Raw genomic sequence first — 15,298 nt, 5'->3', positions numbered from 1 at the left:
CCCAGGGAGAGCCCAGGCTCAGCACACAGAGATGGTCCGTATGCCCTGGGCGCCTGATGCCCACCTCTGACAATGAGTGAGGCCTTGGAGCTAAGGCCCTGCACCGAGAAGACCACATCCCCGGCATCAGCCAGTGCTGCCTCTTGTACTGTCAGGGTGTACTTTCGGCCCTGGCGTGTAGCCCGGAAGCGGCCAGAGCTGCCCACTGTCTTCCCGCCGACCGTCCAGATGCCAGTATCGCCTGTGTCTTCGTGGGACAGGACGCACTCGAAGCTGCAGCCTTCACCCTCTAGCACCTCCACCGTCTTCAGCCTCTTAGTGATGCCCACATGCAAGTCTGTGAACCACAGGAGGTGGCTGTCATGCTAGCAAGGAAGCGAGGCCCCGGATGCCTGTCCTTCAAGACCAGCACCGTCAAGCCCGGTCGTGTTTGAGGCTTGAATACCCACCCTCCCCACCCACTCCAGGTAAGCCTGCTGCCCCTCTGCTCGTGCCCCCTTGGCTTCCAGCTAGCTACATCCTGGTGGTCAACAGCTGTGAGTTCCAACCAGGGCGGCCACTTTCCTATCTGCTACAGAAGGAGCAGAGAACAAAGCACCAGGGGTTTTCACTAGCTCACATGCTCTGGAAGAGAAAGGGCAGGCCCCCCAAGCGGAATCATCTAGCTCTGGGACAAACTCACTGAACCACCCTCACCCTTTTCCTGTCTCCTCTGGAAACCCGCCAGATGCCAGGGACCCACCATGGACTCATGGAGAACAGACTTGCCATGCATATGTAAAAGGAATAAGACTACTGGAGCTGAACCAAAATAGTGGCGATATGGTTGGGGAACAAGACCCAGGCTGTGCCTTTGGCCTGGGGTCCCTTCCAGGGCATCCCCTACTTGACACTTTGGCCTCTTCTGCTCCCTACTTCCAAGAGGTTTCCAGGACTGGCCTCACACCTGCCCACACACATCCCCTGGTGCACAGTAAATGTTTCCAGGCCTCGTTGGAAGGACTCCATCAGGCAGGGCCCATCCAGTCTCCCACGCTTCACTCCACTGCTGCTGTCCCTGCGCCTGGGCCTCCTAAGGACTGCATCAAACCCCCTCCTCCAGGTCCCTGACTACACCCCCACGCACCTTGCACACTAACATGCGCACGAGTCTCATCGGTGTCCAAGTGGCAGGTGTACAGGCCTGCGTCATCCCGGCTCATATCGTGCACCACTAGCTTGCGTGTGCCCACCATTTGCAGAAACTCATACTTATCGCTGGGGCCCAGCTCCACACCATCCTTGCGCCACACCACGCAGGCCTGGGGGGCGGAGACCTCACACTGCAGGACCAGGGTGCCCCGTTCCTCCACAGACACATCATCCAGCACCTTCAGGAACACCACCGGTTTCGCTACAGGGCAGGTTATAAGCAAGTAAGTGAAGGAGCCGCCACCCCCACCAATGGAGACCCCTAGGGGAAGAACCCCATGGACCCCACACAGATGCCTCACCTCTGACCTCCAGGCGGGCAGAGGCTGTCACCTTGGGGGAAGAGACCCGCACGGTGCCCGCATCTGCCAGCCTGACCCGCTTCAACTCCAGCGTGTGGAGGCGGCCCTCGTGGGTGATTTTGTGGAAGCTGTCATTGTAGAGCGGCACCTCATTGAGGAACCACTCCACCTCTTCGGCCTCATGGGACAGCTCGCAGGAGAAGCAGGCGCGGTCCTCCTCCACAGTCTCCACATCCTGCAGCACCTTTGTCACCATCACCTCTCGCACTGTCAAGAGAACACAGGCAAGCTCAGTGTGCAGCCCCGCTGCCTCCCCCAGGCCTCCAGGGCCCTGTTCCACCCGCAGCGCACCTTCTACGGTGACCTGGGCGCTGCTCCAGGCGCTGCCGGCCTGGCACCGATAGATGCCAGCGTCAGCGGGGGTGAGCCGCAGGATGCGCAGCTCTGCCATGTGGCCCTCCAGGCTCATTTTGAACTTCTCAGATGGTGCCAGGAGCATGTCCTCCTTGTACCATTGCACAGCCTTGGGGGACGGCTTGAAGTCGCAGGACAGGACCACCGACTGCAGCTCACGTCCCACTTTCGGCTCCAGTGGCCGCGTCAGCACCACAGGGATGTCTGCACGGGAGAGAGGGTAGCACTGCAGGTGGGGCTGAGCCAGCCGAACCCTGGAAACCTCCATCAGCTATCCCAGCCTTCCCTCCTTCCACCTGCAGGCCCTGCTACTCACCGGAGACAACCAGATTGGCGGAGGAGCGTGACTTGCCGATGGTAAAGTGCACCGGCCCCGTCATGGTGGAGCAGGTGTGCCGCAGTGTCAGCCGGTGCACTGTGCCTTCCTGCTGTATGACCACATCCTCCCCCGCCTGCAGCACCATCTTTCCCAGAAGCCACTTGGGTGGCCGGACAGATGGGATGGAGGTCTCGCACTCAAACCAGGCAGGGGCAGGCTCCATCACCGTCACATCCTGTAGGTCCCGCACAATGGTGATGGACTGCTCTGTGAACAAGGGGCAGGTCACTGCGCAGACCTCCACACACCCCAACCTATGCTCCATGTTCCTTCTTGAGAACAAACCCTCTCCTTCCTACCCGACCTCACACACACAGGTGCTCATATCCTCCCCCCCCCCCCGCAGGCCCTGACATCCCCCAGTTGGGCACTTTTCAGACCTAGCTGCTGCCTCCATATATCAGCACCAATGACAGAAGCTGTAGCCCATCCCCAGACACAGGGACAGCAACCCCGACCTTGCCCACACCTTCTACGAAGAACTGGGCGCTGGTCTTCACATCGCCAGCATCACATGTATAAGTGTCCTCATCCTCAGGCTGCACATCATTGATGACCAGCTTGCGGTAGAGGCCATCGCTGACCATCTTATACTTGGGCCCAGGCTGCAGTTCCATGCCACCCTTGAACCACCGCACCTGGGCGCTAGCCCGTGACATCTGGCACTCAAGTACTCCACGGTGCTTCTCCATGGCGATCTTGTCCCGCAGTGGGCGCAGAATGGATACTGGCAGCTCTGTGAATGAGGCAGGGAGGGGTCAGGGTGGGCACTCAGCCATCTGAACCCTGTGGCTTCACCCCCAACCAGCCAGGCTAAGCTAGGTGTCACCTCAGGGCTGGTACCATACAGTAGACCACAAAGAAGACAGGTGCTCCCACACACTTGCATGTCTGCCGCTGCCAGCCATTAATGCCCCCAACCTGTGTGGTTGCCTCAACTGTCCACAGACCTCCCCTCCACCCTCATGCCCAGTCGCCACTTTGTCCTGTCATGAAGGCCACCAAAGCTTAATACTTCTTCTCTCCAATGCTTCCTTCAGTCTCAGGAAGAAGCATCCACTAGTGCCTTCACTTTAAACAAAGAAGAGTGCCCTCCCCAAGCTCCTGTCCTCCTGCAATAGCAGCCACATCCCTTCCCTCCTCCCAGGTCACCCCCATTTGTCATGCCAGAGCACCCCAGTACTGTGTTGGTACAGCTGGCTGATGTGTTCCCACTCGATGTCCAGCCTGTGTCCACCCCCTGAGCCCCTCTCACCTCTCACCCGGAGCTGGGCTCGAGATTCTGCATTTTCAGCTACAAATCGAATTTCTCCTGCTTCTCCCACCAGGACCTTCCGGAAGATGAGAGTGTATGTCCTTCCTGGAAACACAAACCTTTCAGCCCTGGGGAGGTGCACAGCAGAAGGGGAGAGGCCCTCTTGCAGCCACCCGCTGTCATTGTCACACCTTCCTGACGGATGCACACGCTGTCACTGGGCCGAAGCTTACTGCCCTCCCGGTACCACAGGGCAGGCACCTCCTCATGAGACACCTCGCAGGAGAAGGTAGCGCTCTCCTTCTCCATCACCTCCACATCTTCCAGGGGCCTCAGGATCTGAACATTGCGGCCTGAGACATAGAGGGAGGCCCTGCTAAATGCTGAAGCACAGAACTGCTGCCCTCCCACCCCCAGCTTGCTGAGTACTGGAGAAGGCTGGACTCGGAGGGCCAAGCACCTTGATGGAAGATGCAGGATGCCAAGAGGCCCTCGCACCTGGCCCTGACCTCCCTCCCTGCCCAGCCCTCACCTTGCACCTTCAGGGAGGCTGAGCTCTGAGCCTCATGGGCATCACACGTGTACACGCCCTGGTCCCCAAAGGTGCACTGGTGAATGATGAGAGTCCGGCGTGTGCCCTGGGCTGCCATGCTCACTGTCTTGCCCACCTGCAACTCCACACCATCCTGTAGGGGTTTGAGGTCAGGTCAGGTGCTGGGGATGCCAAAGCAAAGATTCTACTCCCGCCCACCCACAGTGAGAAGTGCGATGGAGCAGAAGGGTCCAGGGACAGAGGCACCTTCAGCCAGCGCACGTCCACATTGGGACGTGACAGCTCACATTCCAGGGTCACTTTGTCCTTCTCTGTGGCCACCACATCCTGCAGCGGGCAACTGAACCTAACAGGCAGCTCTGGGGAGACAAGAGTAGGAAATGAGAGGCACGTCCTAAAGATACACTGAGGGACAGAGGAAGGGGGATGCTGAGCTGGATTGAATCACTCAGCTGATTCTAAGAATGAATGCTCTACGCCCCTCTGCCCCAGGATGCCACGCCCCTGTCCCCATCTGTCTCCCTGGGCCACCTGGGGGACAGAGACGAAAGGATTTTTGAGTGGGTCTCACCCTACTCTCCACGTACCGGTTACCAGCAGCCGCGCAGACGTGTGCACACCCTTGGCTTTGAAAGTGATGAGACCGCTATCCTTTGGCTGCAGCTCGGACAGCGTTAGGGTGTGAATGGGGCCTTGCACTGCCACTTGGCATGTGGGCCCCGGCTGGAGCCGAAGGCCGTCACGTGTCCAGCTGCCCTCCACATCGGCATGAGAGAGCTCCACCTCCATGGTGGCTGAGCCTTGCTCCTGCACATCCACCGCACGGAGGCCCCTCAGGAGCTGGACCTGCCGCACTGCAGGACAAACACGGGATGGGTGCGCCTCTGCACAATGACCCTTGCCCTCAGGCCAGCTCTCCCTCTGACCTATCCAGAATCAGTGTGTTGCCCTAAAGTGGGAGGCCCCTCCCACCCGCAGGAGGATAACTGCTCTCCAGGGAAGGCCTACATCCATGTGACCCCTCCCCCAGCCTGCCCCGCTATGTTAGAGGTTCACCTCCACCCTCTTTTTCCATCCCCTTCCCAGGGCCAGGTCATCAGCAGGTAAACAGCTCCCCTCTCTCCCTTCCCCCCAACCCAGGTTGCCAGACCCCAGCCCCAGCCTCCCTGAAGCTCACTTTCCACCGTGAGCTTGGCCTGAGTCTTGTCATCTGGCGTCTCACAGCCGTAGAAGCCACGGTCAGTAAAACCCACACTGTGGAGGACCAAGGAGTGACTCGCGCCCTCTGAGTAGATCGTCACTTTCTCACTTGGGACCAGGACCGTAGCATTTCGTGTCCACTTGACCTCTGGCCAAGGCCTGGTCAACTCCACCATCATGGTCACTGAGCCCCACTCCTCCACTGTCTGTGGCTCCAGCTTCTTCTTGAACAACACGGGAGCCTCTGGCATCAGGGAAAGGGTGGTCACGCAGCCACTGCTGCTGCCAAAGCGGGGCCCCACCACATTCTCACTCCAAGCCAGGTGAGACCTTAGCCATACTCAGGGCCAGGGCCCAGCTGGAGACTAAGGTAGCTTCTCCTTCCCCAACCCCTTCACACCTTCTGCTCTCCAGCTCTGAACAACCCCACCATGCCCCAGGGTCTGGAGCTCCTAATGAGGCCAGTGACCAGCAGCCTTGGGACACAGCGAGCTGGAGAGACAGGCAGGCTCTGCACCCCCAAGCCTGCAGTACCAGCACCTCCGCCCCACTGAGGCACTGGGAACATGCACATTAAGGAAGAGAAGCACTCTGGAATGGGCTTCCCAGGCCCAGGCTGTGCCATGACCTTTTAAAAAAGTGAACTTGCCCACATTACGCTCTTACTCAAGAACCTGCAATGACACCCACTTGTCTTCAGGTGAAGCCTGGCTCTCACCAGCACAACTCAGCCTCAGTGAGCAGAGTGCACCCTCACCTCCTGCCTCTGCTCACACTGACTGTAGTTCCCCTCCCTCCCACCTCACCATCCACAGAGGTCAGCGTGGGGCCCCACTCTCAGACCAGCTGCTCAGTGCAGCAGTTGATTGCCTCCTCTCTAGAGGAGGTGCTGGGCCCATTCATCCCACCCCAGCCTTCCCCTCGCAGCCAGCAAACCCCATGTTCCCTGAAATCAGCCAGAGAAGCTACACACCAGCAAGCAGCCGGACGTGGCCAGGAACCAGTTGACCTTGGAGGTATCCAAACTCCCCGCCCCCTCCCCTGCCCCCCCCCCCACACACACACACTTGCGGGCACCTCGGACGCGGAGGGCAGCTGAAGACCTAACGCCCTCAGACTCCACGGTGATCTCGCCTGCGTCCTCTAGGGCCAGACCCGAGATGGTCAGGCTGTGGCTGGCACCACTTTGCGACATGAGAAACTTCTCGCTGGGGTGCAGCTGGGCACCATCCCGGAACCACGTGACAGCTGCATCGCTGGGGGTCACCACGCACTGGAAGGTGGCTTCTCGGCCCTCCTCCGCGACCACTGTACTCAGCCCAGACGTGAACTTGACCTCGCGGGGCACTGTAAGCAGGAGCTCCACTTGAGAGATGGGCAGGAGGGCTGAGACTCCATCCACACCAAACAGCATCGTGAAGCCCCCCACCCCCAGGCGCCCCGCACCCGCCAGCGTGCTGCGGTGCCTACCGTGGACTGAGAGCCTGGCGCTTGTGCGGTCGTCGCGGCTCTCGCACACGTACTCGCCCGCATCCTCCGCCCGCAGGCCGGACACAGTGAGCGAGCGCCGGGGCCCCACAGCTGCCAACTGGAAGCGCTTGCTGGCCCGGAGCTCTGTGCTCCCACAGCGCCACCGCACCTCGGCCTGCACCGGGGTCACCTCACAGGCCAGCGTCACCGTGCCACCCAGCTCCCCACTCACAGGCTCCAGAGGCTTACAGAACTTGGCGGCCACCTCTGCGGGAGAAAGGATGCCAGTCGGGAGGGGCTCGGGCGGTGAGGACCCGCTCTGCGCTTTGGGGTCGTGCGCCCTGAGCCCCACTCAGATCCTCTCCCAGACACCAACACCATCTGCACTTCCTCGTGTGAGACCCAAGCAGGCGTGGGATTCTCAGAGGGTTGCGCACACTGCTGACCTTCCACCTGCACCGGGAAGTCTTGCCCCTCCGCGCCCACGCGGCAGCTATAGACCGCACTGTCCAGGGTCTGCGCACCACGCACAGTCAAGGTGTGCGTGTTCCCCACGCTGGCTGCTTCGTGCCGCTTGCTGTGACGAATCTCCACGCCGTCCTTTAGCCATGTCACCGGCACCGCAGCCACAGAAGATGTGGCCAGCGTGGCAGTCAGGATGATATCTTCGTGTTCCTTGACCACCAGAACCTCCCTGCGGCCAGGTTTCTCCAGGACTGGGAGCTCAGACTCTGTCTCTGGATTGCAGGGTGCGGGGGGAGAGTGGAATCAGTTAGGCATGAGAGCCAGGACCCTGCATCCCCGGCCTTGGCTGGGACACCCTCAGGCCATTCTATGGAAGACCTAAAATGAAACTGTCCCAAGCTTCAACTGCCCTGCAACACCCTGCTTCTCCAGCCCTTGGCTGCTGCTTCCACTTAGCAAGCCCAAATGTGAACATAACAGGGTCCCACACCACCTGATAGCCACCATCCAGACTCCCAGGGCCCAGCTGCAGGGAACCACAGGCCTGCCTTCCAGGGAAGAATGGGCCTATGAGTGGATATTGCAGGGAGAGTGGGGGCAGTCTGATGGCTGGGCCAGTGTCCCAGAAGGCCAACAGGAAGCAGCACTAGGTTGGGAACTGGAAAGGACAGCCTGGGCCCAGTACCCTGGGGACAAAGGCTGAGAGGTGTGAAGCAGCCTCAGTGCCTCAGGCAGCTAAGTGTCTGTATTTTGTGTGTGGGGGGGTGGGGAGCAAAGCAGCAATAAAGGGGGAGGGGGAAAGCCCCAGAAGTAGACGGAAGAGGGTCCCTGTGGACATCCATCTAGAGTAGCACCTGAAAACCATATTGATTGCACAATGGGGGACAGGTAGGCAACAGCCACAGCTAGACATGGGGCAGTGTCGGCCAGCTTGGGACAAACACCTAAAGCAGGACTCTGAAACCCAGTGGTGCTGTCATCAGCTGAGGGAGCATAAAGGAAGGCAACACATCAGCAGAACTGAGAGCCAGGCCAGGATGTGCCTGACCAGAGGCCAACTCCCAGGGCTAATTTAATAACAGCTAGAGGGTCAGGACCCCAAAGCCAAAGACCAAGCTCCACTGAGAACAAAGGCATCCAAGACCAGAGGCCCCTCGCTGAGGTTCTGCAGAGTAAGGCTGGATGTACACGTGCCCAGAAGACCTAAAGTAGGAAAACTATCTGCTCCAGACCCCGGACAGAAACTGAGCATGTCTACAACCTCAGCCCTTAGCACCCTAAAGAAACCTCTATGAAAAGTTCCAAGCTGGGGAAAGTAAGGATGAGGCAAAGAGGAGCAAATACATGAGCCAAAGGATTTCCAGAATACCCAGGACTAGTGTCTGTGGAGATCATCCTCAGAAAAAAGAGCTTAGTAGAGAACAGAGGCCTGGAGCTGGATGTGGCAACAGAATCCAGCACAAGTTCAACCATACCCACAGGACAGGCACAAGCCTTTCAGAAAAATGCTCATTCTTCAATTGAACAGGCACTGTCCTCTCTGCCAAGACTGGCACCTACCTGCAACATCCAGGTGGAAGGTGACCTTCTGGCCCCCGGCCTCACAGCTGTACTCCCCGCTGTCCGCCTTTCCCGCCTGCTGCACCACCAGCCGACGGCTGCAGCCTGTGGCCTCCACTTTCACTTTCGAGCTTCCACTCAACTTCTTGCCGTCCTTGTACCACGTCACCTGCGTCTGCGCCTGGGCCACCTCGCAGCTCAGCGTAGCGTTGGCCCCCACCACTGCCTGCATCTGATTGTGTGCTGGCTTCTCCTTGGCAAACACCACTGTGGGCTCTGGGGACAGAGGGGTGTGGAGGGTCAGAGGCACAAAATTGGAGGCAGACCGTCCCAGGCACCAAGGCTTCACAATGTAGTTTTCTCCTTGAAGCTACATGCCTGGTGGGTGTTAGAGTTGTGTTCCATTTATTTCAAAGCTTATATGACCAGCTGCATTGTCAAGACCTCACCTCACTTTTTACAAAAAAAAAACACAACAACTAAAGGCCCTGGCCGGTTGGCTCAGTGGTAGAACGTCGGCCTGGCGTGCGGGGGACCTGGGTTCGATTCCTGGCCAGGGCACATAGGAGAAGCACCCATTTACTTTTCAACCCCCCCCTCCTTCCTCTCTGTCTCTCTCTTCCCCTCCCGCAGCCAAGGCTCCATTGGAGCAAAGATGGCCCCGGCGCTGGGGATGGCTCCTTGGCCTCTGCCTCAGGCGCTAGAGTGGCTCTGGTCGCGCCAGAGCGACGCCCCCTGGTGGGCAGAGCATCGCCCCTGGTGGGCGTGCCGGGTGGATCCCGGTCGGGCGCATGCGGGAGTCTGTCTGACTGTCTCTCCCCGTTTCCAGCTTCAGAAAAATACAAAATACAAAAAAAAAAAAAAAAATAGCACCTGATTCAGCAAACTGTCCCGGTCTCTTATTTAGGCACTTTCATAGACCACACTACAAAACAATCCCGAAAAGTACAAATATGCAGAGATAGCACTAAGACCTTAAATGATTTACAGATATTATTAGGAGATAATAATTGGCTTCACTCAAAAGTGGGAATTATGACACATGAGCTCTCTTCTTTATTTTCTCTTTTGCATGGAGACCCTAAAATGATTGAAACAGCTTTACTAAAATCTTCTTTAACACACCTCTTATTAATTATTTTTCTCAATTACAGCAAACTGTCCGACAACGCCACTTCCTTTTCTATATCATTCATTCGTTCACTTACTAATCTTCCAGGACCCTTAGCTGCAGGCAGTGCTACAACTGACCATCCCCACACTTTGAACTCCATCCATTGAAAATATGCACTGGAAAGATTGTCGCAGCCCTAACAGTATCTTGCTACTAAGTGGTTCCTATGGAACTGTGATCAACTGGATTCCCAAGGGCTATGCAGTTCGAGACTGTGGCAAGGAGAACGAGACCTGCTATTCCTGTGAGGCTTTACAATGGATTGTTGGGAAGTCTCAGTGATATATGTATTATTTTAATATGTTTTTCTTAAGTCCTGTAGCGCAATCTTTTGTGCACTCCCATTGCTGAGCTAGTCGACAAAACTACTATAAAATGCTTTATCATGTTCACCAAAAGTTGCATTTAAAAAATGCCTAGAGGGTTCTTTTGGTTTCTATACACATCCACAAACTATTATATACAGATACAACACCAAACTGTTCTGCAGAGGCACCCAGAAGTCAGTGGGGACCACAGCCCATTTCAATTTCAGGTTAATCTCTCTTAACAAAATGAAATAAAGTTAGTTCACAAACATCTCCAGGAACCAGCTAGAAGGGGAAACACACATGAGTCATTAGGCAATACTATGAAATAAATACTAACAGTCAGGGGCTAGCACTATAATAACGGGTCTTCAACAAAACACTCGGTGTGGGAGAAGCTCCTTACTCCTTTCCAAGTCTAGATCTACACATGAGATTCTGAGGGGATTCCGACACAGGGGACAAAAGGAAACAGGAGATGAAAGGAAACCAAAACACATTTGATAAAGAGAATTCCAGACCCCACAGGTTCAGGTCTCTGACACACTCTTGCCAATCCTCTGGTCTTTGTTCACTTTGTACAGATGTTGCAAGACAACATGAATGTAGATTTTGTAACATGTGAGTATACAGTAACCTCTACACCCACCTGCAAGGAATACTGTCCTAAATAATTAAAATTGCTAACCCACTCTTTAGTCTTGAGAGAGACCCAGTACAACTGGGTGGTAGGAACCTCCCCTGACCCTGGTTTAACATGACGCAAACATGTTTCCCCAGAATGGACTTCACATGCTGCTGCATGTGGGCATCTGGGAGCTACCAGGACATCGAGAGGAGGATATTCACATAATACAGTAAGAGACACACAGTCTCCTACGGATTTCAAGTGAAAGGGAGAGCCAGAGTCCCAGTCACCAAGTAGCACCTGGAAGGCTTAAGCAGGTGTTGGGAACGCTGGCTGAGGCAAACTTGGTGGGGCACCTCTCAGGGTGTCCAGGAACACCTCTCCCTTCTGTTCACACCCTGCCCATCCTGCTCATCCTGCCTCCCCTGGTCCAGCCACGGGTATGAATTGGGCAGTAGAGGACAGAAGGTTTGAAAAAGACAAGGTCTAGTGGAAACAGCCCCCGGGTGTGTCTGGCTGTCATCATTATCTACACATAAGGCTAAGTGAGTGCCAGCAAAGAACTGACCTGTGACATCCAGGTGGAAGGTGACCCTCTGGCCACCAGCCTCACAGCTGTACTCCCCGCTGTCCGCCTTCCCCGCCTGCTGCAGCACCAGCTGACGGCTGCAGCCTGTGGCCTCCACGTGCACTTTCGAGCTTCCACTCAGCTTCTTGCCATCCTTGTACCACGTCACCTGCGTCTGTGCCTGGGCCACCTCGCAGCTCAGAGTGGCTTTTGCCCCTGCCACCGCCTTCACCTGATTGTGTGCCGGCTTCTCCTTGGCAAACACCACCGTGGGCTCTGGGGACAGAGAGGTGTGGAGGGTCAGAGGCACAAAGCTGATACCAGACTGTGTCACAAGCACCAAGCTTCACAGTTCAGTCCATTTTCTCCTTGAAGCTACGTGCCTGGTGGGTGTTAGAGTTGTGTTCACAAACAAGTGTCTCCTGTCACTAAAGACATCAAAAAGAACATTAAAGAAGAGACAGATAAGTCAAAAGGTATGCCTGCTCATAGAAAGAGTTAACATCATTAAAGTGTCCATAACCCAGAGCAACCTATACATTCAATGCAATCCCTATCAATATATTAATGACATTTCTCAAAGATCTAGAACAAATAATTCTAAAGTTTATGTTATTCCACAGTGAAGAAAACCACTGAGAAAATGACAAGTCAACCTGCTGAAAATGAATTTTGCAAATGACACATTTGATAAGGGGTTAATATCCAAAGTATGTAGCAAACACACACAACTTAGTACTGAAAAAACAAACACTCCAATTTAAAAATGGACAGAGGACCCAAACAGACACCTCCCCAAGGAAATATACAGATTATTCAGATGGCTGACAGGCAGATAGGAAGATGCTCAACATCACTCATCATTAGGGAAATGCACATGGGGTATCCCCTCACACCTGTCAGGATGAGTATCCCCAACGTAACAACACACAGTGAGTGCCGGCAAGGGTGTGCAGGAAAGGGAACCCTACTGCCCTGCTGATGGGAATGCAGACTGGTCCAGTCACAGTGGGAAACAGTATGGCAGTTCCTCTAAATAATAAATAATAGAACTGTCTTATGACCCAGCTATCCCACCTCTGAATATTTATGTGAAAAAAAAAAAAATTCAAAATGATGCATATACACCCCTATGTTCATTGCAGAATTACTGACAATAGCTGAACTATGGAGGCAAACTAAGTAAGTGCCCATGGAGAAATGGCTGGACACAGAAGACGGAAACACAGTTTCAATGGAGTATCATGTGGCCATAAAAGGAAGGAAGGAAGGAAGGAAGGAAGGAAGGAAGGAAGGAAGGAAGGAAGGAAGGAAGGAAGGAAGGAAGGAAGGGGAAGGAAGAAATGGAAAGGAAGAAAAAGAGAGAGAGAGAAGAAAGAGAAGGAAGAAAGTAGGGGAAAGGAAGAAAAAAAAAGGAAGGAAGCAAAGAAAATGGACTCTTGTCATTTGGGACAACAATGGGTACACCTAGATAGCATCATGCTAAAGGAAATGAATTAGAGAAAGACAAAAACCATCTGATTTCACTCCTATGTGGAATATGAAAAACAAAAGAACAAGCAAAACAAAGCCGGTACAAACTCACAGACACAAAGATCAAATTCAGGACACCGGATGGGAGGGTTGGCGGGGACACATGGAAAAGGGGAAAGGGATTAAGAAGTGCAATGTCCCTGCTATAACATTAAGTCCCTGGAATTTAATGTAAAGTCCAGGCAACATAGTCAATACTATCTTCATAACTGCAAAGTCCCTGGTGGTTACTAGACTTGCTATGGGATCACTGTGTAAGGTATGTAAATGTCCTATCAGTGTTTTTAATACCTAAAATTAATATAACGTATGCCAACTATAATAAAAATAAAAAATATATAAAGTCATCAAGAAATTCCAAAATGGTGATGGAGTAGGTGGGTGTTCCAACTGCCACCTCCCAACACCAAATTGGATCACAAATGAATTTAAGAACAATCATCTTCAAAAACCAACTTTGGACTAAACGAAGAGGAGTCTATAACCGAGAAGTCACAGAAGCCACACTGACACTGGTAGGAAGGATGGAGACACTGAAAGGACTGCCCTGCTCCCAGGAGTCAGTGGCTGAGGGTCCAGAGAGACTCTTACTGTGGGGAGGTTCATCCTGAGAGGGAAGGGTCCTCAGCCCCAAGCCAGGTGTCCCAGCCTAGAGCCCCAGAGCCTGAAAGAGGCATGCACACAGCATTTGGTGGTGAAAAGAGCCAAGGTTTCTGTCCACGAGAAAGAGAGCTGTCGGAGACACAGGCTCTATCTTAAAGGGCCAGTGCAGAAAATCTCATTGACAGCCTGTTGCGCAAATGAGTTTGTAAAATCTGTATTTTTTGAGTTTGCTTACTTTTATTGTTAAAAAATGGTGCTGGCGACAATCAAAACAGCATGGTATTGGCAGAAAAATAGACACTCAGACCAATGGAACAGAATAGAAAACCCAGAAATAAAACCACATATATATAGTCAAATAATTTTTGATAAAGGGGCCAAAAACACACAATGGAGAAAAGAAAGCCTCTTCAATAAATGGTGCTGGGAAAACTGGAAAGCCACATGCAAAAGAATGAAACTGGACTACAGTCTATCCCCCTGTACTAAAATTAACTCAAAATGGATCAAAGATCTAAACATAAGACCTGAAACAATTATTTACATAGAAGACATAGGTACTAAACTCATGGACCTGGGTTTTAAAGAGCATTTTATGAATTTGACTCCAATGGCAAGAGAAGTGAAGGCAAAAATTAATGAATGGGACTACATCAGACTAAGAAGTTTTTGCTCAGCAAGAGAAACTGATAACAAAATAGACAGCCAACTAAATGGGAAATGATATTTTCAAACAACAGCTCAGATAAGGGCCTAATATCTAAAATATACAAAGAACTCATAAAACTCAACAACAAACAAACAAACAATCCAATAAAAAAATGGGAAGAGGACATGAACAGACACTTCTCCCAGGAAGAAATACAAATGGCCAACAGATATATGAAAAGATGCTCATCTTCTTTAGTTATTAGAGAAATGCAAATCAAAACTGCAATGAGATACCACCTCACACCTGTTAGATTAGCTATTATTAACAAGACAGGTAATAGCAAATGTTGGAGAGGATGTGGAGAAAAAGGAACCCTTATCCACTGTTGGTGAGAATGTAAAGTAGTACAACCATTATGAAAGAAAGTATGATGGTTCCTCAAAAAACTGAAAATAGAATTACCTTAAGACCCAGCAATCCCTCTACTGGGTATATACCCCAAAAACTCAGAAACATTGATACGTAAAGACACATGCAGCCCCATGTTCATTGCAGCATTGTTCACAGTGGCTAGGACATGGAAACAACCAAAAAGCCCGTCAATAGATGACTGGATAAAGAAGATGTGGCACATATACACTATGGAATACTACTCAGCCATAAGAAATGATGACATCGGATCATTTACAGCAAAATGGTGGGATCTTGATAACATTATACAAAGTGAAATAAGTAAATCAGAAAAAACCAGGAACTGCATTATTCCATACGTAGGTGGGATTTAAAAGTGAAACTAAGAGACATTGATAAGAGTGTGGTGGTTACAAGGGGGGGGGGGCACAAAGAAAACTAGATAGAAGGTGACAGAGGACAATCTGACTTTGGGTGATGGGTATGCAACATAAGTGAACAAGATTACCTGGAGTTGTATTCTTTGAATATATGTATCCTGATTTATTGATGTTGCCACATTAAAAATAAAATTATTAAAAAAAAAAAAAAAAAATGGTGCTGGGCAGACACGTGTGTGCTTGCGCGCAGAG

At 52.8% G+C, this 15,298-nt stretch overlaps 1 protein-coding gene across 16 annotated transcripts in view; it reads right to left on the bottom strand.

The window, feature by feature from the left end:
• OBSCN (obscurin, cytoskeletal calmodulin and titin-interacting RhoGEF) overlaps positions 1–15,298 on the bottom strand; it is a 205,629-nt gene that overhangs the window by 75,304 nt on the left and 115,027 nt on the right. For 15 of the 16 annotated variants that reach the window (XM_066353036.1, XM_066353059.1, XM_066353053.1 and 12 more), the window contains 17 exons: positions 11,468–11,743; positions 8,790–9,065; positions 7,211–7,501; positions 6,765–7,031; positions 6,372–6,641; positions 5,272–5,538; positions 4,682–4,948; positions 4,341–4,453; positions 4,074–4,227; positions 3,733–3,894; positions 3,542–3,646; positions 2,756–3,022; positions 2,224–2,493; positions 1,845–2,111; positions 1,494–1,760; positions 1,127–1,393; positions 65–337 (listed from right to left, as the gene is read on the bottom strand). In XM_066353036.1, the coding sequence (XP_066209133.1) occupies positions 65–337; positions 1,127–1,393; positions 1,494–1,760; positions 1,845–2,111; positions 2,224–2,493; positions 2,756–3,022; positions 3,542–3,646; positions 3,733–3,894; positions 4,074–4,227; positions 4,341–4,453; positions 4,682–4,948; positions 5,272–5,538; positions 6,372–6,641; positions 6,765–7,031; positions 7,211–7,501; positions 8,790–9,065; positions 11,468–11,743 (4,059 nt within the window). The remainder of the gene's footprint in view (positions 1–64; positions 338–1,126; positions 1,394–1,493; positions 1,761–1,844; positions 2,112–2,223; positions 2,494–2,755; positions 3,023–3,541; positions 3,647–3,732; positions 3,895–4,073; positions 4,228–4,340; positions 4,454–4,681; positions 4,949–5,271; positions 5,539–6,371; positions 6,642–6,764; positions 7,032–7,210; positions 7,502–8,789; positions 9,066–11,467; positions 11,744–15,298) is intronic. The other variant, XM_066353133.1, reaches the window with a different exon arrangement.

This window comes from Saccopteryx leptura, chromosome 1 (assembly GCF_036850995.1).
Source record: "Saccopteryx leptura isolate mSacLep1 chromosome 1, mSacLep1_pri_phased_curated, whole genome shotgun sequence".
NCBI classification, from domain to species: Eukaryota; Metazoa; Chordata; class Mammalia; order Chiroptera; family Emballonuridae; genus Saccopteryx; species Saccopteryx leptura.
This window is presented reverse-complemented; position numbering and strand designations above follow the sequence as displayed.